This window comes from Pleurodeles waltl, chromosome 2_1 (genome assembly GCF_031143425.1).
Source record: "Pleurodeles waltl isolate 20211129_DDA chromosome 2_1, aPleWal1.hap1.20221129, whole genome shotgun sequence".
Lineage (NCBI taxonomy): Eukaryota > Metazoa > Chordata > Amphibia > Caudata > Salamandridae > Pleurodeles > Pleurodeles waltl.
In genome coordinates this window covers 87941387-87964393 of record NC_090438.1, presented here as the reverse complement: position 1 = coordinate 87964393, position 23007 = coordinate 87941387, and the positions used below count along the sequence as shown (strand labels likewise).

Here is a 23007-nt window from a genome sequence, read left to right as displayed (position 1 = left end):
AACTTCCTAGGTTTTTTTCCGCGCAGTTTCCCACAAAACAGGTTGCGTCCCTCACCTGAGAGAGAAGCCCACAATTCCCTGGTGGCCTCTGGCACCATTTCGAACACCTCTCTGTGAGTGAATCCCTCACCCTACTGATACACCATACTCAACAAACAAAAAAGGAGGTACATTTTATTCCTACTCAAGCCCTGCAGAAAATGAGGGATCGCTACAAATTAATCTTTGACAGACGTTCCACCAGCTTCCTCAATGTGTTATCAATCCGTCTTATTTTGCCACATTATTGTGCCAAATTTTCGACACTTCGTTTGAACACCCAGGACCCTTTCTTAGATCTTCCATTTTCTGCCCAATGACTATTTTCAAGGTTTTTTCTGATGATTGATGATAATACAGAGGAACTGAATCCTACTACTTGTATCATTTTCTGTTTGTGTTTCACTGAAATATTTTGTCTAACTTCATAAATATGAAAATAGCACTAGTGTTTTCCTATGTTTTCCCTTTTGGAATTTCCCTTAAAGATTCCCAGTGAATCCTCTGTAAGTTGTTCTCTAAGTCTGTAAAGTTCACCATAGATGCTTTCACTCCAAGGGGTGTAAAGTGGAAACGCATACTTATCAAGGAAGGTTCCTGAGAGCACTTTTCAGAGACCTTGCAGCCACTTTTCTCCAACATCCCAACCTTCCTATTTATTTCTCACATCCCCTCATTTACTCATTTTGCAACCCCAGTCACCATTCTTTCTTGGTCTTGTTAGGGTTGACCCTGCGAGTGCCTGCGCTACGGCGTGCGTCTCGTATGAGACGCTGTTCTGTTCAGTAAAGGGCTTGGAGCCCGCCTGTCGCTCACCATTTGTTGGTTTGCGTGGCACTCTTCTTTACAGCCTTGTAATTCGTCAAGGCATGCCAGGCATCATTTCCGTTCCTCTGTGTGGAGCAGGGATCAAGCACTTATTGATTCAACTTAATTAGTGCCCGTCCTCTGCTTCCGACGTGATCAAGGTGCCATTTGCTGTTTTTACCTTCCCTTGCCCCACAAATAGAAGGCTTGTGACTGGCAAAAACGTGCCCAGCAGGACAAACAAAATTGCAAAGTTTTTTTTTTTTTAAAGCTATCTTTATTTTATTTTGTAAAGTCGTCTTTTCTCACTTTCCACCCCTTTTTTGTGTTTCTGCTCGTGGGCTCTGTTGTGAAAAGATGACAATTAAATTGTTCGAAATGTGTGAGACCTATTGCATTGCAAATGCTTGTCTTAAGAGCCTCCCTGTTGACGCTCTCACTGCACTTTCCCTGCTAATTCTCCTTCGTGACCCTCCCTGTAGTTACTGTGCCCACCTCTTTAATGCGCAAGTACAGTGTAGCTGACTAACACTTGATCATTTTATACCACCAGTCCCAGGCAACATCGTAAATGGCATCTTTGATGATAATGATGTCACTCTTGATGTCATTTGTAATGTCAGCTGTGGCGTCTATTGCGAGGTTTAAGTTCAATACCTAAGCCCCTTCAACTCAAGTGTTTCAGGGGATTGTGTATGGATTTTAACAACAGTTTGCCATGTGAGCAAACATCCATCACTTACATTTACCTGAGTTTTTTGGTGAATATCTTCCTTTTGTTAAGTTATACATTGGATCTCGGTAAGGTCTCTGTGCCTGAGATCCCCTTGGACAAGGCCATTGGTTGTGCTGAGTGGGCCTTGCACAAAGGTCATGGACAGACAGATACAATGGACTCTAGGGGCACGATTGGGCCCTCAGTCATGGCATGAGCTTAATTACCCTGGTCTCAGGGCCTGCAGTCCACTCAGCTTCTACGTTTTCGTCTTCTCCTAGAGCTTTCTCCCTTGTTTATTCATATGCCCTTTCTTTTGTTTTCTTGCTTTCCAATCTAAGTTAATTGCTTTTCGAAATGCTCAATTATTTTACTCTTTCATTCCTAATGAAATTATCTATTTTGCACGTCACTTGGCTTTACCCTGCTCCCTGAGATGGACTTATTATCACCCAACCCATAGTAACACCCACCTGTTTTTCCCAAAACTGATTTATGAACTGGAGATTGAGTCTTGACCCAGGATTTGAGTATGTTTCCCACTAGAGAAAAAATATCATTTAAAATCCTAGGTAACTTGTGTACCAATTGTTCTCCTTTTTAGGTCGAGCGCGCAAGCTGTGGCCTGTGTAATCTCTCTGTGGGCTTTAACCATCACTATCACTCGTTCATGGGCTTGTCTTTCAAAAATCCTTTGTTATCATTGGTAAATGCTTTATGTTTGTCCCTCTTTGGGGCAGTTTTGTTACCGTATTGGCAATCGACCCTGTTACATGAATAATTGCATGATTGCCGATACGTTTGACTGCGAACAAACTTCTTTTACCTTTTGCGTCTCTCCTTCGCACTCATGCTCATGGCAGCCGTGGTGCTTTGAATTGCCTCACTTGTGTCAGCTGTTTCACTTTTCATTTTCAATTTATGTGGCAAGAAAAGTCCAGTTAGGAATTTACAAAGCTAATAGCTCTAAATCGAGAGAGACCCATTGCATTGTAAATGCTTGTTCTCTTTAATTTTTTACAATACATTCTATTACGGTTTTAGGTATGTCATACAATTGCATATTAGGACAGTATCACACAGTACATATTCCCACAGTAGCAAGGCTAACATTAGTCTCTACAAAGTCGCGGTTTACACTAAGCAGTATCTTTAGATATATAAGAAAAGCTCTCCTTTATTTCCATCCAGGTTTTTATTCATCAAAAACGGCCAACACGTGTTTCGCCACTAATGTGTTGCTTCATCAGGGCCACTTACAATTCAAACATGATTGTCATCCTGACAGAACAATCCACTTCTACTTGCTCTTTATTTCTTAATCCTCATGATAAATCAACATGAACTCAACAAGACTCAGCAATGTTTTTTTACATTAAGAGATTAGTTGAACCTGAGTCTTGTTTTGTAATCGAAGTCATTGTAGATACACGATTTGTACCCTGTTGGGTGTGTCCTGCAATTCACTGGTGCTGAGACGTGCCCACTTTTCCTCCATGTGGTTCCAATCTACACAGTTTCAAGTTGAACAACCACCTTTCTTCTGGCACAGTTTGGTGGTGGGTTTTTATGCAATATTTTGTATGGAATTTTGAAAGAGAAACACATTTTGGGAACCTCACATAACCTTTGTCCCCACCTGACCAATTTACTAGAAGCGTGGTGAGAAGAGTTTTGACATAGACAAATACTTTTTGCAAAAAATGCGCAGATTCGTCGAATGGGGCCAAATGTTATTCACAATGAAAACGTGTTTCCTTATGAACAAAGAACTCAGCAATAACTGGAGTGCAGCTCTATCATGTCTTACTCCTTTCTTTACAAGTGCCTCCTGAATTGCATTCCCTCTTGTTTTCAGTAGAAAGTCTGATGGAGATTTTGCCCTGTGCCTCTTATTCCATCCAATGATGGCTTACGATACCTTTAAGAAACTTTCCTGGCAGCTGTGGAATCATCCTCTCCTCTGAGAGATGGGAACCAATCAGCTGCAACTGAATTCCTTCTGCTATGTCTCCTGCTCCATTTCACTGTTTAGGACGGGATCCTCTGGCATTGCAAGATAGTTACTTGGGGACACCAGTAGTGCACAGATTACTTACCGGTAATGTAATTATTCTGAGTCCGGACTTCCCTGTTCTGATCATTACATCCCTCCCTCCCGCCTCAGGTGCCTAATTCAAATGATTTTGAAGTTTGGTAGATTACAGGCTGTTTCCAGGTAAGCCAAAACTATATGTACCAGGATTTGGGGGGGGGGGATGTTGTTTGAAGTATATGTTTTATAGAAATTTGAGCTTACGAAAGTATTTGTGGACGCATGAGTGCATCATTTGGTAATAAGAGGAACAGGGAAGGGGACAAAGAGGTAATGCTTCTGCTCTTTACCCTTAAATGGATGCCTTACTGAGTGAGTTACATGTGCCTCTGAAATGTTACGTGGCGCGTTTACTTTCAATCAGCATGTATAACTTAACTTTAAAGAAAGACTTTTGCACCCGAGACACCGATTAGAAGATGCGTAGATGCTGTTACAATTTAGATGTCGAAAGAATTAACCAGAGTCTAAGGAAGTCTGACCAAGTAAACCAGTCATGAGCCACTTAGGGCCACAAGTACAAAGCATTTTTCTAGTCGGAAATGGGACGATTCTGTGACTAGAAAAATGCTTTTTGGGATGTACAAAGCCCAAATTGCGATTCGGTAACTTGTTATTGTCTCACAGACGACTGCCTACTCTTAAAAAAATGACACTGAAACGTTTAATTTTTTGTCTTTTTAAACACACCCCATTTTCCTTTAAGGAAAACAGACTGCATTTAAAAAAAAAAGAAAAAAAGATTGCTCTATTTAAATGCAATTACAGACATGGTGGTCTGCTGACCCCATCAGGTTACCGTCCCTGTGATTTTTTAGATTCCCAGTAGGTCGCAAATTACGACCTACCTCATTAGGATTAATGAGGTAGGTCTATTTGCGACCCACCGGGAATCGCAAAAGAAACTCAATGGAGTTTCTTACATTTGGCATTGTGATTTTCTAATTGTGATTCACATGTAATTGCAGTTAAGAAATCACAATTCCAAATACATGTGGCCCTTAATCCAGTTTGGGGCACGCTCTGAAATCCGTAAAGTTTGTTTGTATTTCTAACTCAGTCTTGTCAAGCTCCATATAACTCTTGGAAATATGGCCTTGCATAGGATAGATAGGCAGATGGTGAGATGTGGCCTTGTTCTGTGCTGTAGTCATAGGAAAACACGTCCTCCCACACACCAGACTGAGAGGAAAAGGCAAGGACACCTTATCCATGCCTTAAGTCCACCAGACGTTTTTTACGGTTACATTTATTTCTTGGTAGCTTTCAAAAATGTTCAGCCGCTTTAGGCAGAGATTGCCTGATGTACAAAATGTTTTTACTGTTGCAAACAGTGATGCTGACTGTCTTCGTCCGTAAAAAAGTATTTTCATATGTATAAACCCCATTTTAGAAAGCTGCAAGATATTACTGACTCTTAAAACGTGTTTGCAGCTCCAAAAGGAATCGCTATTTGGATGGGAGTTGTATCAGTGTTTTGCAATTGAAATCCGGTCTCAAAACCTTCACAAGTCACTGACAATTGTGTTGGGATGGTAAGCCATTTGCAAAGGAGACCTTATTCCAAAGGGACTATTTCCCCTTTGGTGAATTAAAAATAAGTTTGTGGGGAGTAGGCAGTGGTTCAGTTTATCACTGACATCTCCCAAACTTTTTGAAAAAAGGTAACTTTTTTTTATAAACGGCCCTGTTCCCTTTGAGGAAAATGAGCTGCATGAAACAAAAAGTTTACTTGATTTAAATGCGAACACTGACTTCATCAGGCCACCATCCATGTGGTGGAATCCAGTCGGTAAGTCACAATCTGCAATCTACCTCATCAATATTCATGCATTAGGTCAGTTTGTGATCCACTTGGAATGGAAATTTTGCATAACTACTGGTTGCAAAAACCTGTTCCCCATTTTGGGGCCACTGTTTTGTGTACTAGGCTCAAAATTCAGGATTGTGCATGTCCTATGTTCTACCTCTTTTATTCTGCATGATTTAAAATAGAGTAAAAAGATCCCTTGCAAATAATGACTTTCTTGCTTATCAAACAAGGAATTTGCATATGCATACATATCAACATTTTGAATAAAGAATGCAAGTGAAGTCAGGTGTTTAAGAAGATGATCCCTTTATGGTGAATGGAAAATGAACACTTTTTTGGAGAATGACATAGGTTTGAAAAGCAGATTACCCCTTTAAAGTCTATGACTGCATTTTATGTATCGGGTGGGTTCACAGAAGTAAAAAGAAGGCGATACCCACCAAATGCGGGTGACTTGATAGGTATGCGTATTAAGGAAGCATTCTTACCAATATTCTGTGACCAAAAAGAAGGTGGATTTTCAGGTGTAAAAATGGGTAATTAGTACAGTAATGATAGCATCGGAACATTCATCACAAGACCATTTCACCAAGACACATGACGTGAAACCAGATCTTGTTCAGAGGGAATGATCATGTGGCTTCGTACCCAGATGACATCATTCTTGGAAGTAAGTTGCCTTTGCTTTGAGTGCGGTTATCATCTTATGGGAGGGAGAACTTGGCGGTGTGGTGGATGAGGATGTGTGAGAGAAAGATGCAGAGTCCACGGTAGACTGGCAGCTCTGATTAGCTCTACAGGTCCTACTTTTGCGTTGGTAGTTTTATGTTTTCAAACAAAGTTTCCTGTTCTGGCAGCGTCAGGGGATATAATGGACTCGTAATACGGCTGGTGGTAAATCCGTCACTTTTCCGTCACTTTTGGGACGGATTAACACCTCCTCCAAAGTTAGAATAACCCCCAGAGATCTGCCAGTACAGACTGTTACAGCCCTCCTTTATATTTTTGGCTTTATGGGATGTCATGTAAGGAAATTTGCCAACACGCATTGTATTGAAAACATCCTTTCGTCATTATAGGTGGTGCTGATTGGTGCTCAGGGTATAAGACTATTTGCAGGGTTAACTATATTAGAGTCTGCCGATGACCAACATTATATGGCAGATCTCGTTGGTCTTCGCAAGCTTGTCGAGTTACTCTTAAGTGGTTAGTTAAGTGGGGTGGTGTAGCCCCACAGTGGTCAGCAGGGCCTCTCGGCCTCTACTGTAGATAAAGAATGGATCAAGTACGGTTGGTAAATATCATACAGTGACATGAATTATGTCAGATTGAGAAGGGGAGAACTGTCCGAAAGAGTAGCGTTACTCCCCCATCTTGTAATTAAAGAGACGAGGCAGGCCAGACATTGTTTACTTTGTCTGTGAGATGCGGTGGGCACTTTGGTTGGAGTGCTTCATCTCATTAGGGATAACTCATGTCTTCAGTGGTTGAGTTGCAGCTGGTACTTCTAATATTGAGTTACGAAGCGTATCTTATGAAGGGGTAGGTATCATATCCCATCTCTATTTTGAGGTCCTTGTGAAGTTTTCTTGGCCAGAGGTCGTAATACTGGGGACAGCGTCTATCATCTTGGCGTGGTGTGCTGCTCAGGATTGATCCATTGCTCTCTCTTGTACTTTTATTGACTGAAGGGTTTTACTGTTCAAGGTTCTATTCCTGTGTCAGCAGTTGATGTCATTTTCTCAGAAACAGTCATGTTATCATTTATTTTCTGAGCTTTAAATGTTTTTGTATACTTCATATATTGGTTTACAATGAGTTTCAGCACTTGATGCCTTGTCCCACAAAAGTGGAGCATGCTTTGACTTTTTATTGTGCGATCTACGGTGCTAGCCTAGAGTGCAGCGCCCTATTTAGTCTGTACTGCTGAATTTGAATTTCTAGATACACTGGTCCTTTTGTTGGGAGACTCTGTGGATGGTGCAAAGTGCCTTGGACATTGGTTTTCTAGGTACTGGTAGCATGTGGAATGTTTCCAGGACTGTGTTTTTGAGGTGAAGGCAGAGGAATAGTCTTCCTGCAGCATTTTGGATACCTCGTGTTTTACATATTATAAAGCGGGGTACAGGAAGGTAAAGGCTATTGGCATACTTAAGCGTTTTGGGACCCTGAGGGTGAGGTTATAATTTAGACTTTGTTGATGTCTGTGGTATGGGAAGATGTGTCATAATGGTTTCATTGTTGAGAAGATGCTTTTTGTGACTCTGTTGTTATGTGGTATCGGGGATAGATCTGGGTCCATGTTTACCCCTAGGTTTCTCACTAAACTTGACATCGCGGGAGGGTGATCAAGTTCTTTGGCCTTATGTTCGTAGGCTGGTGTTTGTGCTGCTGTCCACAGGTCAAGATTGTCTTTGTGGTGATGGTCTTTGGGTGGTTAATCATCCCCCTTGCATCTAAGGCATGAGGATTATGGCTGTTTATTTCCACTTCCTCTTATGGGCACACAGGAATGATGTATTTCTTACTACCCACTGGGCTTTTGATGGTGCTTCATATTACTGGGTGTGGGTCCACACTATGTAATACCAATACTGATTGCCCTGGAAAAATATGTTATTGAGTATCTGAGGTCCACATTTCAAATACGGTATTGCATCTGGTAGTTCTGAATCTTGTAATAAGGGCCCTAGTGTGAATACACTGACTGGTAGCTGAAAAACCCTCCCATGTAATGACTTTTGAACTTTCCTCTGTAAAAGACAATGAAATAAACACATTTTCTTCTATAAGAAAATGTGTGGGCTCATTTTCGCCCATACCATCATATAGATCTGCAGAATATGCAAACACACAATGTTTGGTTCTGCACTCATGAACAAGTTCAGCCCTCCTGCTTGGTACAGTGGCAGGTAGTTATGGAAAGAATGGACTTCCTATTGGCTGCATGGATTCAAGGTGTATGTTAAGTGCAGTTGAACGATTTAATGAAATCAACCTGCTCCTGTTGCCTGCTCTTATAGACGAGGACCTGCTTCTATGCTATTGTCATTATTGGAACCTGGGGACCCCCACCTAATCATTATTGAAATCCAGGGGACCCCCACTAAGTCATTACTGGAAGCCAGGGGACCCAATCTGTTTAAATGTTTTAATTTTCTAAGCAGTCGCGGACCCCCTGAGGAGACTTGGCAGACCCCCAGGGGTCCCTGGACAACCGGTTGGGAACCACTGACCTAAATCAAAACAGTTACCAATGTAGCTCTGTTATGATCATGACATCTCAGTGCCTGTTGTTCTAGATTCTACCAACAAGGTGTGCTAGCATCTAGAATTCCCTTTTTTAATCTCCTAAAACTCTTACCAGTATTCAACCAATTCACCTTTGGAAGTCAGCTTGCACATTCACATCATGGGGCCCCAAGTTCTCCAGCTGGAGCAAGTGATAAATATGATGGGGGCTTTTCTCTCACAATGGCGAGGGGGCTGGTGGCAGGGGTAGGGCTTCAGCTAGGGGAGCTTCTCCTGCTCCTGCCATGCAGGTGTATGCGTGTGGGCAGAATCTGTGCTCTGTTGTTTGGCTTGGTGTCTCCAGGCCTTGAATTATCAGGTCCAGAATTTACAGAACAGATAATTCAGTGGATTATTTCTTTCTGTTTATGAAATATACATCGATTAATTGTTCCATTCTTTATGTTTCTATCACCCACTGTGACTCGCCAGGACTGCCCCCATGGGGTGAGTTTTTATAACAGGGCTTCTTTGCCCATTTTAAGGGAACCTGGCTACTATGTACAATTTTTGTTCTTCTAATTTACAGCCCCATCACCCAGACTAAGGATGATCATTTATGAATTACAGACTTAAACACATAGGACCGCCAGGGTCGCTGTGGCGTTCAGACATTACAACCACAGTGGTAGCACCGCAGTCGGACTGCCAGCATCGCCACTTTTTATTGACACGACGGTGTGGCGATGCTGGCGGTCCTAATTCGCCAGGGCAGCTCTCCCTTCTCCGCCAGCGGTTTCATGGCGGTAGCACCTCCATGAAACGGCTGGCAGAGATGAGGTTCAGGGGGCCCCAGAGGGGACCCTGCACTGCCCGTGCAGACAGTGAACATTGCAACGGGTGCTGGTGCACCCTACGCACTACAGCATTGCCGCCAGCTCTACTACGGGGGCCGGCGGGGAGGCGGCAGCTCTGGCAGCTACCTACGTGTCGGGACTTTGGTAGACAGGCTTTTCCGTCCATCGAAGTTGTAATGACCCCCATGGTCTTGTAATCGTCCTGATGAGGCCTGACATTTTGTAGGCTGAAACTCACCAACGTTACATTCGAGGAATTCTCACTGAGAGCAATGGCGAGTGAATGGATTCATTTTTACTACAAAAGACAAAGATTCACTTAAAGAGATAAGAAGCCTTCACTCATATGAGCTACTTTGGGTTGGAAAAAGGACCCTTGAGTCAGGTAGAAATACCTTAAAACCGATGACTACAAGGGCTTTTAAACATTCTATTCACTTTAAAAATGTTTTTGTATGTAGAAATTTATATAGGAGCCACAGAATGGCTTGAAATATGTTATAATAAATCACTTGGTAATTTTTTTCAATAAGACACATCATACATTTTCTTGTTCACATTTGGAGGTGCCCTACGAATACAGATACCAATTTCGAATACTACCAATTGATGACAAAGAACTATAAAAGCATCACTGTGCATATGTCCATGTTGTGATGCCTAATGATGCCTTATTCTAGTGTTGCATTTCTGTGTTTATTTATACCCCTCCCCAGGTTTGACACCAAAAGGATACATCTGATTTGCATTCCCTAACTAGCTGCATATTTTTCTGCAGTGCATCTGAGGGTAAAATCACGGTGCATTATATAAACCGGGATGGAGAGCGCCTGACAGCCGCAGCCAAGGAGGGAGAGAGCTTTCTGGACGTGGTCATGAAGCAGAACCTGGACATTGAGGGCTATGGTATGTTGTATCCTGTTTCCTGTGCTTAATTGGTAAATAAAAACGGGCCCTTGCCCAAAGCTCTCTTCTGAAACAGGCTGCTGCAATTAAATGTGTGAGCACAGAATACTGAGGAAGCGTAATCCAAAAGCCATCTCGGGCCTCTTGAATCCATTTACAGCCACTCCCTGCCTCTTCAGCTCACTCTTGCAGCTTTCTGCTTTCTCCCTTTGTGTCACTTTTTCGTTTTTCTGCTGTTCCTCCATCTTTCCCATATGAGTCTTTTGCTTCCAGTAAATGCTTGAGGCAGAAAAATAAGTGCTGCCCTCAAAAATAAGTGCTGGTGCCCTGCACCGGAAACCACCGGCTCAAATTAAGCACTGTCTGTTTCTCTGGTTTACGCTCCTTGTAACCGCAGTCCTGGACAAGTTCTGGACACAATACCAGATCACAGCATCAATGCTCACTTATTTGGTGCCACCTATTGAGTCCGCAATTGTTTATTAGAGCATTAACGTTAGGGATCTATGCCCTGTTCTTTGGATAAGAAATATGTGTCCCTTAGGTTAAGACCAGCTCAGTTGGAAGCTTTCAGAAACCCAAGGTGGGAAAAGCAAAGGGTTGTATAAGATGAGGTTTATAAAATGTGCTCACATTAATAGCAATTTTGGCTTCTTTCAAGCACATATATGTCAGTCCTATTGAGTTGTGACTTACAGTGTCTATTTACATCCCTACCATAGATCTCTGTGTATAGTGGTCCCTCATGGAATACACAATGCTGTTATTGATCATTAAATGCTGCTTTGCTCTGAGATGGAGGTTCTGGACGCCTCATTAACATGACAGAGTGCAGGTTTCTCATGAAACGTGGTTGTCTGGGGTTGCATCAAGTAGAAGCTCTTTACCCCAATCTATGATCGTACGCGAATGACATGTGCCGCCATTATTCCCTTAATTTCAATCCTCTCATACTCATGAAATACTCATATTTGCCATATTTGCTAAAGCCAAGATTTGTTGTGATCACAAGGTTCATATTTTCTCAAGTACAGCTTTTAAAAAACATGTAAGAGTGTTCTTACTCAAATAAGGGCAACCTTACCGAAGAAATGCCATATTTCTGTAAGCTGATCAGTCCAGCTTCTCCAAAGAAGAAACAATGTGGGTTTAACAGATCCAGGACAGCAAACAGTTTCCCTTTTCAGAGAAAATGAAGGCAACTCAGCCACTTAAGAACACTCTCAGACATCTTTCTGTGACATTCACGCCACTTGTTCAAATGTTAGATGGGAGACTCCACTCTTATTACTGCTAACATTGATATAATACTTTTAAGTTGGGAAAGAGTAACACCTGCCATCTTGCATTGCAAACACAGGATTAGAAGAGCAATCTTTACTAGTATCCTGCAGACAGAATTATCACAAACCCATTCGGTCTGGTTTTGATACATCTAGTTCAAGGTTTCCATGAAATTGTCGATAAGTATGGGACCTGAGTTAGTTCTCTGGGTTGCGGGTGTAAAGCTGGCCCAGTGTCCACTTTCTGGTTGACAATATAGACATCTCAGGCAGAAGGTACATGACTGACATTGCCTGGACTGGACGTCTGTCACACCTTGAAAACAATGTGCTGTATATGTCCTTCTTTCAGGTCTGATCTTGGGTTCACAGAGCATCTGAGAGTTTGTGGAACTGATCTTTGCAGAAAGTCTTCTATTTACCAGTATAATGAGTGTCCCTTCCACCTGAGCTGGCCCAACCTGTACATCCCCTCTCGCCGATTCCCTCTTCCTCATTGGTGCAGAATATAAGCAGACGACAGGAGGAGCTGCCCTACTCCTAAGAAGAGTGTAATATGTTTCTTGTTCAAAGCTGCTGATGCCTCCAAACATAATAAGATACTCACCCCTGGAAAACTTCTCTCCACTGTGACCAACTAAGACTCTTCCCTGGATTCTTGGGGACAGTGATTTAAGTCTTGATGTTAGAAAATGTTAGAAGCTCAAGACACAAAATACAATATACCCATGGAAGAGCCTATCATTGTGTTGGGGACTCTTTCTTCATAGTCCCCAGTGTTTACTGTGGCTTTGGGAAATACCCTCCGTACTCTGATTCTGTACTTCTACATAACTAATGAACACAGAGCACATCAAAAAAGAAAGTATACCTAAGTGCTGGCCTTGCACACCTGCATTTGATTGTCCTGCCAATATACCCAACTGTATCTGTCTCCATACCTAGATATAGAATGCATAGGATGCTTTGGGTATGTGCGTGAAAGTACTGCCTTCAAAGTTTGCTAATAGATTCCACAACATGTCAGGCGAGTCCAAGAACGTAGCATCAAAACAGCTGTACCTAGCGAGTGTTTGAAATTACTTTGTAGAGTCCTGTGCTGCCTGGGTCTTTGGTGGTGTCTATGTTGAGACATGTCTGACTCTGTACATTAAGTGCATCTTTTTCTGGCTAAGGCCCTCTGCTTATTCCCTCCTCTGCATTGGATAGCCACTTTAGATTTGTGCCATGTTACAGTGTCTCCAGTGGGCATTTCCACTAATGTCTTTACACCCTGTCCTCCAGTGAGGTGCACCTACCAGCACTGCCCTTCCCAGTGTGCGAGATGGAGACTCTGTCATTCACCTCTTTCCTTTCCTTAATGATTCTCATTACAAAGTCCCCAGTAATCTCGATTCAGCCCTTTCAGAACTTACTTGTAGAATTGGGATAATGAGATCCACTGTAACTCTCCAGATCTGTGGAACTTGAGGAGGATTTGGGTGTAATCCTAGGGACACTGGAGCCAGAATTACTGATTTCCCTGGCATCTCTTCCTAAGATGAACCCTTGGGGCCCCACTTGTGATACCCTGAACGAAGCCGAAGGGAGAGGGGAGGCAAATGTGTCAGGAGAGGGAATGAGGACCTTGTAATGCGGCCCAGACTTGGGAATCCCTTCAAGATGAATTGCCTGAAATAGCTTTTGGGCTTTTGTAGACATCTCATACTCATGTTACCTAACTGGTTTTGTCCCAGCTCACTGGAAGCAGTAGCAGCTCCTGTAACCACAGGAGTGTAATAGCTACATCGAGTTGTGGCTTACAGTTCTGCAGGATTTTTACTCAAACTGTGGCCCAGTAGACTGCAGAACCCACATTACTTATTGTGATAATTTTCTCTATAGATGTAAAATAGTTCCATTTATATAAATGGCACACATTTAATGGAAAACCAATGACATTTGAATCAATGTTAATCAATTTGATTCTTACTCCAGTGGATATTTGATATATCCATATTATAATATGTAAATATTTCAATGGGGCTAACAGTATCATGTCTATTTCAGCCTAAAGTGCTCCTGCAGCCCCTTTTTCTCCTGGGCCTGGCTCCCAAGGCTGCTGTGACGTGCTTTGCAACCTTGTAACTCAGTTCCTCATCTTTACTATCTCCTGAGTATATTAATCCTACCGCTGTTTTACAAATTCAACTGCTATTAGAGTGGGCAGAAGCCAGTTGCTGCGCAATGTGAGATAAGAAATCATGACTCAGACTGTCTGTAACTTGTAGAGTCTAATAACATGCTATGTTTCAAACTTAGCTCTGACAAGCTCTCCTTGACTGTGACAGCCCAAGTCCTGCACACCTACCAGCTAAAGTTAATTTATGAATATCGCCAGACAGCTGCCTTTAAACTTAAGGCTCTTCATTGCTCTATTCTGTCAGGCATGCCATTTGTGCTGTGGGTTTACGTAAAACATGTTATTGAATACATGTTTTCGTATCTCTCTGATTATGAGCACCAACCATCTGATTCTTTTTTGGAGCTGTGAGTATAATAAACATGACAATTAACAATTATTATTTTTTTTTCTCCAATTTTTTGAAGTCAAACTGGAAAGACTTTTGTTCTAATTTTTAATCTTCATTGGTCTTCCACCATACAGTATTACACCTCATCTCATCTCTCAACACATCTCTCAACTCAACTCACCACATCTCTCAACTCATCTCTCAACTCAACTCACCACATCTCCCAACTCATCTCTCAACTCATCTGTATTGAAATTTAATGCAGAAAAGCTAGAGATCCAGGTACATCTGTTTATTCAACACAGTTCTCTACTGAGAACTCAGTGTTTCTCAACTGCATGGTCGAACAGCAAAGCTCATTGAGCCCCCATGCTCAACATTCCATTTGCAAGGAAACCATACCTAACATTAGACACTGTTCAGCAAAAGGAGTAACAACAAATAATACAATGATACATAGGTAAGTAATGGAAACTGGAGAGAAAATGTAGAGAACAAGATCAGAGTCATAGAAATAACATTGAAAGTCAGCAAACATTCAAACACCACCCTTTAGTATTACATATGGGGTTCGGTTGCGAGCTATCAAGTTAACACATCTTCCTTCTGAAGCCTGTTCTGCAGATTTACCTTCCACACTGTCCAATACAACCAGCAATTCCTGAGTCAGAGGGGGAACAAGTGTAGAGTAGACTCATCAAGAGAAACCACCTAATTTGCCTCATATAGCTTTACTGAATACACATCAAAAAGCAAAGGCTCACTCGCAGATGCACACTTGCAACCCTGCACACGTGTTGCACTAGATCATTCTGACTCACTACGCTCTGTAGATTAACATTTACCACTTGCAGAAGCTTTGTCATATCTGGAAGATCCCTTTTTTTAAAATCTTGATTTATGAAACCTGATGCAGCCCCCCAAACACAAAATCAGGCTCTTTAGCTGAAACATTTTTATCTTACCATGTTTTCATTTTCTCCTCTTTAGCAGCAGTGGCATCCATAACACTCTCAATCAATCAATCAATCAGTCGCATTTATAAAGCGCGCTACTCACCCGTAAGGGTCTCAAGGCGCTGTGGGGGGGGGGGTTCAATGCTCGAAGAGCCAGGTCTTGAGCTGCCGTCTGAAGTGAAGGTGGTCTTGTATGGCGCGAAGGTGGCTGGGAAGGGAGTTCCAGGTCTTCGCTGCTAGGTAAGAGAAGGACCTGCCTCCGGCAGTGGCTTTGCGAATGCGTGGTACGGCTGCCAGGGCTTGTCCGGTCGAGCGTAGGGTGCGAGGAGGAGTGTAGAAGGAGATGCGGTGGTTGATGAGTTCTGGTCCGCGGTTGTGCAGGGCTTTGTGTGCGTGGGTGAGGAGTCTGAAGGTTATCCTCTTGTTGACTGGGAGCCAGTGGAGTTTCCTCAGGTGTCCGGAGATGTGGTTGTGGCGGGGTATGTTCAGGATAAGTCGTGCAGCAGCGTTCTGGATTCGTTGTAGTTTCCTCTGTAGCTTGATGGTGATGCCGGCGTACAGAGCGTTCCCATAGTCCAAGCGACTGGTGACGAGGGCGTGGGTGACGGTCTTCCTGGTGTCGGTGGGGATCCAGCGGAAGATCTTGCGGAGCATGCGGAGGGTGTTGAAGCATGCTGAGGTCACCGAGTTGACCTGTCTGGTCATGGAGAGGGAAGAGTCCAGGATGAAACCGAGGTTGCGTGCGTGGTCGGTGGGTTGGGGAGTGCTGCCTAGGGCAGGAGGCCACCAGGAGTCGTCCCAGGCGGTAGGTGTAGGGCCGAGGATGAGGACCTCCGTTTTCTCTGTATTCAGTTTAAGCCGGCTGTCTGTCATCCAGTTCGCTACTTCCTTCATGCCTTCGTGTAGTCTGGTTCTTGCTGAGGTGGGGTCGTTGGTGAGGGATAGGATGAGCTGGGTGTCGTCTGCGTAGGATATGAGGTTGAGTCCGTGTTTGCGTGCGATGTTCGCCAGGGGGGTCATGTAGATGTTGAAGAGGGTGGGGCTGAGGGAGGATCCCTGGGGGACGCCGCAGATGATCTCCGTAGCCGTGGATCTGAAGGGGGGGAGGCGGACTCTCTGAGTTCTTCCGGAGAGGAAGGAGGTGATCCATTCCAGGGCCTTGCCTCTGATGCCGGCGTTGCTTAGGCGACGTATCAGGGTGCGGTGGCAGACCGTGTCGAATGCTGCAGAGAGGTCCAGGAGTATGAGGGCCACGGTTTCTCCTTTGTCGGTCAGGGATCTGATGTCGTCCGTGGCTGCGATGAGGGCGGTCTCGGTGCTGTGGTTAGCTCTGAAGCCGAACTGTGAGGGGTCGAGTGAGTCGTTGGTTTCCAGGGCGGTGGTGAGTTGAGCGTTGACGATTTTCTCGATCACTTTGGCGGGGAACGGTAGGAGCGAGATGGGCCGGAAGTTTTTGAGTTCGGTGGGGTCTGCTGTTGGTTTCTTTAGGAGGGCGTTCAGTTCAGCGTGCTTCCAGTTCTCCGGGAAGGTGGCGGTGGAAAAAGATGTGTTGATGACGTCTCGGAGGTGGGGTGCGATGATGTTGTCGGCTTTGTTGAAGATGTGGTGCGGACAGGGGTCGGATGGTGATCCTGAGTGGATGGAGTTCATGACGCGGGTGGTTTCCTCAGTGGAGGTTGAGTTCCAGGTGTGGATGGTGGTGTTGTCAGTGGCGGGTTCCGGTGGAGGGTTCGAGTTGGTTGTGGTGAAGCTGTTGTAGATGTCGGTGATCTTGTGGTGGAAGAAAGCTGCGAGGGAGTCGCAGAGGTCCTGTGAGGGAGGGATGGAGTTGTTTTCGGCGTCGGGGTTGGAGAGCTCTTTGACGATGCCAAATAGTTCCTTGCTGTTGTGGGCGTTGCTGTCTATTCTGTTCTGGAAGGCTGATTTTCGTGCTGCGCGGAGGAGTTGGTGGTGTTTGCGGGTGGCGTTTTTGAGAGCAGACATGTTTTCGTCGGTCTGGTTGAGGCGCCAAGTCTTCTCGAGGGTGCGGCATTCTTTTTTGGAGTCCTTGAGGTCGGGGGTAAACCAGGAATTTTTCTTGTGGCTGTTTCTGTTTGCTTGGGTCTTCAGGAGGGCCAGGAGGTTGGCGCAGTCTGAGATCCAGCTCGTGAGGTTGTTGGCGGCTTCGTTGGGGTCTGTAGTGCTGGTGGGTGGGTTCTGAGAGAGGGTCGATATGAGTTGTTCCGAGGAGATTCGGTTCCACTGTCTTCTTGGTGGTTGTTGGGCGTGGTGGTGTACGTTGGTTTTCTTGAAGCTCTCAAAAGTTTCCACGACATTCTCCTGCTGCTTTGGACCGAATCCTGCACTAGTTATCTTACTTTTAAACCAATAAGGACACAGTTTTGAGGCCTCCTCTCGCCCTGTAGGCAATTTAAATGGACTGGTGCTGTGAGGTGTTATGTGGTACAATTACAATTTAGATCCCTTAAAGTCTTTCCAGTCTAGTCCAGTCCTGTTCACCCACATTACAATTTCCGTCATGACTCAATTCAATCTTTCCACCTGTTCATTGCACTGTGAAGCATACTTGGAAGTGATGAGATGTTTGATACTGTATGTGGCTAGAAAGTCTATAAACTCCAGGAAAGTAAGCTGTACATCATTATCAGTGACAACAGCACTTGTAGTATCTTTTCCTAGCAAATATTTCTTTGAAAATTCCATAATAGCCAGAGCAGTTGCTCGAGGTACAAATCTGACTTCAGGACACTTTGAATAAAACTCAACCAATGACAATGAATACTGAGAGTCTTTTCCCAGGGAATCTCTGGCCCTCGGACAGGAAAATGGGACCTGACTTGACTTTAAACATCCTCTCTCTACAGGTAGACTGTGGACTTTCTTGTACCCAGTGATCAGCAATTTATCGGTCCCAGCCGACCAAAAATGCACACGTAACAATTTTTTCATAGCAGGCATCCCTGGCTGAATTTCATGAGCTGCCTCAAAAAACTTGTGCCTTAATCCAGTAGGCAGAATAGAACTCCTTCAACACACAGGGAAAATCTTCTTTCTGATGGAGCCAACCAATTCCTACCCACATACATACAGAACTCAGTACCGGATCAAGCTTATCTGTTTCAAACCAAAGTGCTTCAGAAATTCCACAAAAATCACTCACAACGCTTGCCAAAGTAGTTATATAATACTCCTGATTAAATTCTTCCAAACCCTCTATTGGTCGAATGGGCAGTCTGGACAAAAAGTCTGTTGTAACATTCTTTTCCCAGATACAAATTGAACTTCAAAACTGTATTCCTTTAAGCAAGATGTCAGTCTAGCAATCATTGTAACACATTCCAACCTCCCTCTGGTGATAGTATTCCCACTACAGGCTTTAGGTCTGTTTTTTATCAAAAACCTGCTACCCCAAATGTATTTCATAAAATGCTGTGATGCCCATAGACAAACAAGCAACTCCATTTTAATGGCTGCATATTTACATTTGGCAACAGACAATATTCTAGATGCAAAAGCAGCATTCCAAGATTCATTTTATGCCACTTGAGAGAATGTTTATCACCCATACCACACATGCACACATCCACCACGATTATACAATTTTATCCATAATGAAAGCTTTCAGTGGAGGAGCATAACCATGACCTTTCTTATGTAATCCAATGCCTCTTGCTGTACCTCTCTCAATTCAAAATCTGAACTTTTCACACCATGTTCCTCAACTGCACTATTTCTCAGCATAATTACATGCACATTTGCGATAATATTCACACAAGCCAGAAAATGATAGCAACTCTTCTGTATTGTCCAGTGATGGAGCCTTTAAGACTGCTTCAGCAAGTGCCTTTTAGGGACAATGCCATCATCAGAAATGGTGTGATTTGAACAGTCCTTTTTGTCAGAAAACAATTTGCGGTTCTCTTCTTCTAAAGTGAGTCATTTTTCTGAAGTCTAGCACGCACTAATTCAGTAAGTCTTATGTGGTCTGCTTCATTCCTGGAATACCTCAAAATATCAGCTTGGAAGCTCTAAACAGTGGTCTCCATGTTCTAAAACATGTTATGCAAAACACACTAAGGGGGTGATTCTTACCTTGCTCCGCTGCCCGCCAAAGTACCCCCGCCAGAACACCGCACCGCGGTCGTCAGACCGCTGCGGTGATTCTGGGTTTTCCACTGGGCTGGCGGGCGACCGCCAAAAGGCCGCCCGCCAGCCCAGTGGAAAACAACCTTCCCACGAGGACGCCGGCTCTGAATGGAGCCGGCGGAGTGGGAAGGTGCGACGGGTGCAGTTGGACCCGTCGCGAATTTCACTGTCTGCAATGCAGACAGTGAAATTCAAAGTGGGGCCCTCTTACGGGGGCCCCTGCAGTGCCCATGCCATTGGCATGGGCACTGCAGGGGCCACCAGGGGCCCCACGACACCCCATACCGCCATCCTGTTCCTGCCGGCTCTGCAGGATGGCGGTATGGGGTGTCAGAATCCCCATGGCGGCGCAGCGAGCTGCGCCGCCATGGAGGATTCTTTTGGGCAGCGGAAAACCGGCGGGAGACCGCCGGTTTTCCACTTCTGACCGCGGCCAAACCGCCGCGGTCAGAATGCCCTGCGGGGCACCCCCAGCCTGTTGGCGGTGCTCCCGCCAACCCTGGCCCCGGCGGTCCATGACCGCCGGGGTCAAAATGACCCCCTAAAACACTTAAGCTGTTGAGGATAAGTCGAATGGCATTCTCTTGAACTGGAAAAACCTTGCAGCATGAAAAAAAGCTGTGAAGTGGCATGAATATTCATTGAACAAAACTTGGTGTTCAGTCGAGAGGAGGTCTAAGGTGAAAAACACATTTGCACCTTACAGATTAGTGACCAATTTGTTGATGTTTGGTAATGTATGATAATCAATTTAAATAAAGCACTTACTGAATGCAAGCCTACTTACCCCCTTCAACATATGGTCAGATGTTTGTGCCAAAACTATTGGAGATATCCAATCTGAGGATTCAGCTAAGTAAATAATGTTTTCTTCAACCATTCCCTCAATAATTTCACTCAATTAATTTCTCACACTTAAAGGAACTTTTCTAAGTGTTTGCTTCACAGTCTGTACTCCTTTGTTGACTTTGATCCTGTGATTAAATCCCTCTCATTTCCCATGTTCTTGGGTAAAAACCTCTGGAAAATGTTTGCCAACTCATTCTTCATACCCATCTTCTATTACTCTTCTGCTCTTTTCCACGTGGATTCAACAAAATCGCCACTTACCACTGCACTCTCCATCCTAGGACATTTACCCGTCTATGTGCCACATATTCTTTGATGGCTGCAGTGAGGTCTTTGAAGGTAAGCTCAACTCTTACAAAACCAAAGAAATCAAAGGTACATCCATACAATTACTCAGCCACAATATTACCTGGTCCTAGATCCTCTTCAGATAACATCTTTTCAAATGATTCTCAGAAAAAAATCTCTTGTAACAATGGTCCAAGGTGAACCTGAATCCACCTTTGAGGAAATATCTTCCCTAAAACTCCAACCAAAATGGAGGGTGGTTTCTTGATGTATTCCTCAACAAATGATTTTCTTTGTTGGATAGCCAACACTACTCCTGAGCATTCCTGACCTTCCATTTTATTATCATTGGCAGTACTCCTGTCCTGGAAACTACCTATACAGGCTATGCTACCCATACAACTGTTGGAATTTCTTCTACCATCTCTATTTACTCTGAAACAATGCCCTATTTTATTTTAATTCTTACACTCTTTGCCTGTCGCAGGGCACAATTTAAATGAAGACATATGATTATAGTTTACACACCTATGACTGGTTAATTGTTTTTCACTTTTCCTGAGAGTACTCTCTTCCTTGACCACACAATTGTTAACACTACAAATGTCGACACAGTTATAATCCAATTTCCTTTCACTGACAGTTTTCCATCACCTCTCGGACTGTTCAATTGCTTTGGCTGTGGAGGTGGTATACTTCAGACACTGATGCCCCAACATCCATAACTGCTCTTATTTATTTTCTTTTGACATTAACAATTCTTTGGTCTCTGAGTTGGTCTTCTGACCTACCCCACCTCTACTCATCTTATCCTAGCTGGTAATGAGGTGGACAACTACAAAACAGATCAATCAGTTGAACAAAAGGAGAACATCTGACCAATAATGACATTTATGCCATCCCCTGTGCAAGTCTTTGGAGTAATGGTTGTGATGCTAGAACCAATTACTTGCGCACTGGTATCTGGCTCCTGCTGGTGGGCATCAAGTTGCCCACAACAAATGGCTCTCATTTGGAAGTTGCTCTAAGCATGCCAGAACAGCTTCCCGATGGCAACGAGAATTACAGGTGCCAACTTCTGTGGGACACTGGGGTCTGAGCCCCAGTATTATTCCGGCTGAGGGCAAAATGTGAACAAAATGGGATCAGATCCTGGGGAAGGCCAGGCCTCAATGGCACACCTTGAAATGATTGGAATATTTTATGAGTGCCCTTTTAGGGCCTATAGTTTTAATTAATTTATGTGACAACTGTGGATTTGACACTATTTCTTACATCTTTTCTTTGGAGGGAGCGCATGCACCTTCCTAGAAGACATCTGGCTTTGCTTGCTCATTGAAATTAAGGGTAAGCATTACACCCATGCAACTTTCAAAGATCACTAGCCACTAACAGTTGGCAGATGTGGGAGGAAGCAAAAAGGGCCATCTACAAGCAGAGGAAGCAGTGTGGTTATGGAGGAAGCAATTATTAAAATTGGATAAACCCACCCCACTTCACCCCACTTCTGTTCTACCTATATTTGTTTTGAGAAATCATAATTGGGTCATGTGACCTTGGGCCTCACCAATATTTTTTTTAGCCTGGCTCCCATGATGTGAATAAGAGATGGCACCACAGCACATTTCTTTATGCAGTTGGTCATAGTAAGGCAGTGTAGTGAAGAGTGTGACAGTGACAGTATTTACAATACTGTACACCTATTTTGAGCCTTAGATTCACAGTGACTACTAGGATTTCTTTCTATGCCAGGCCCAGCATGAACAGAAGCTCATCAATGCACTTCATGTATGTCTTGCAAGCACGTAAGCACATGAAGATAAATGATGGCACAGACAATGCATGCCTTCTATCATCTAAACTGCATCAGCTCATCTCATGGAAGTGGTTGGTTCTAAAATGTTCCATGTCCAGTCTACACAAAAAAAACATAACAGATAGGAATAGACAGGGTACACACAAAGCAGAACAAGAAGCGATGCCCCACCAGGAAGACGTCTGTGGAGCAGACGTTATGATACAGAAAGGGTAATGATGGTCTCCAATGACAGAGAGATGAGAGGATTTGGTATAGAGCACATAGATCAGCATATGACCACTTTATCTCAAGCGAGTTCTGGTCATCTCATATTGACACACTATGGGCCTGATTAAGAGTTTGACGGATATCCCGTCCGCTGTATTGCGACTCCTATAGGCTATAATGGGATTGTAATACGGCGGACAGGATATTCGTCACCCACTCTGCCAAACTCTAAATAGGGTCCTATATTCTTCTTCCATTATTGTAACAAAACCAAACTTTACTTATGAAAATATTACCCCCACAATCACTGTTGGTGAAATTACCCCTTTGATAAAGAGAGCTTGTTCCTCCCAAGCTGTGGGTCCGTGAGTTACCGACAGACATACTAGAAACTGACCCCATCCTCTAGAGCGCTATGTAATTCAAACTGTTCTCTCAAGTGCTTGCTGTTCGGACTATTCCCAGGTCTTGGAAAGGTTCTAT

General features: G+C 43.8%; 1 protein-coding gene across 1 annotated transcript in view; it reads left to right on the top strand.

Moving 5' to 3' along the window:
* Positions 1-23007, top strand: part of LOC138261456 (adrenodoxin-like) — a 65312-nt gene that overhangs the window by 20625 nt on the left and 21680 nt on the right. Inside the window, exon 2 of the mRNA XM_069210413.1 lies at positions 10336-10463. Coding sequence (XP_069066514.1) covers positions 10336-10463 — 128 coding nt within the window. The remainder of the gene's footprint in view (positions 1-10335; positions 10464-23007) is intronic.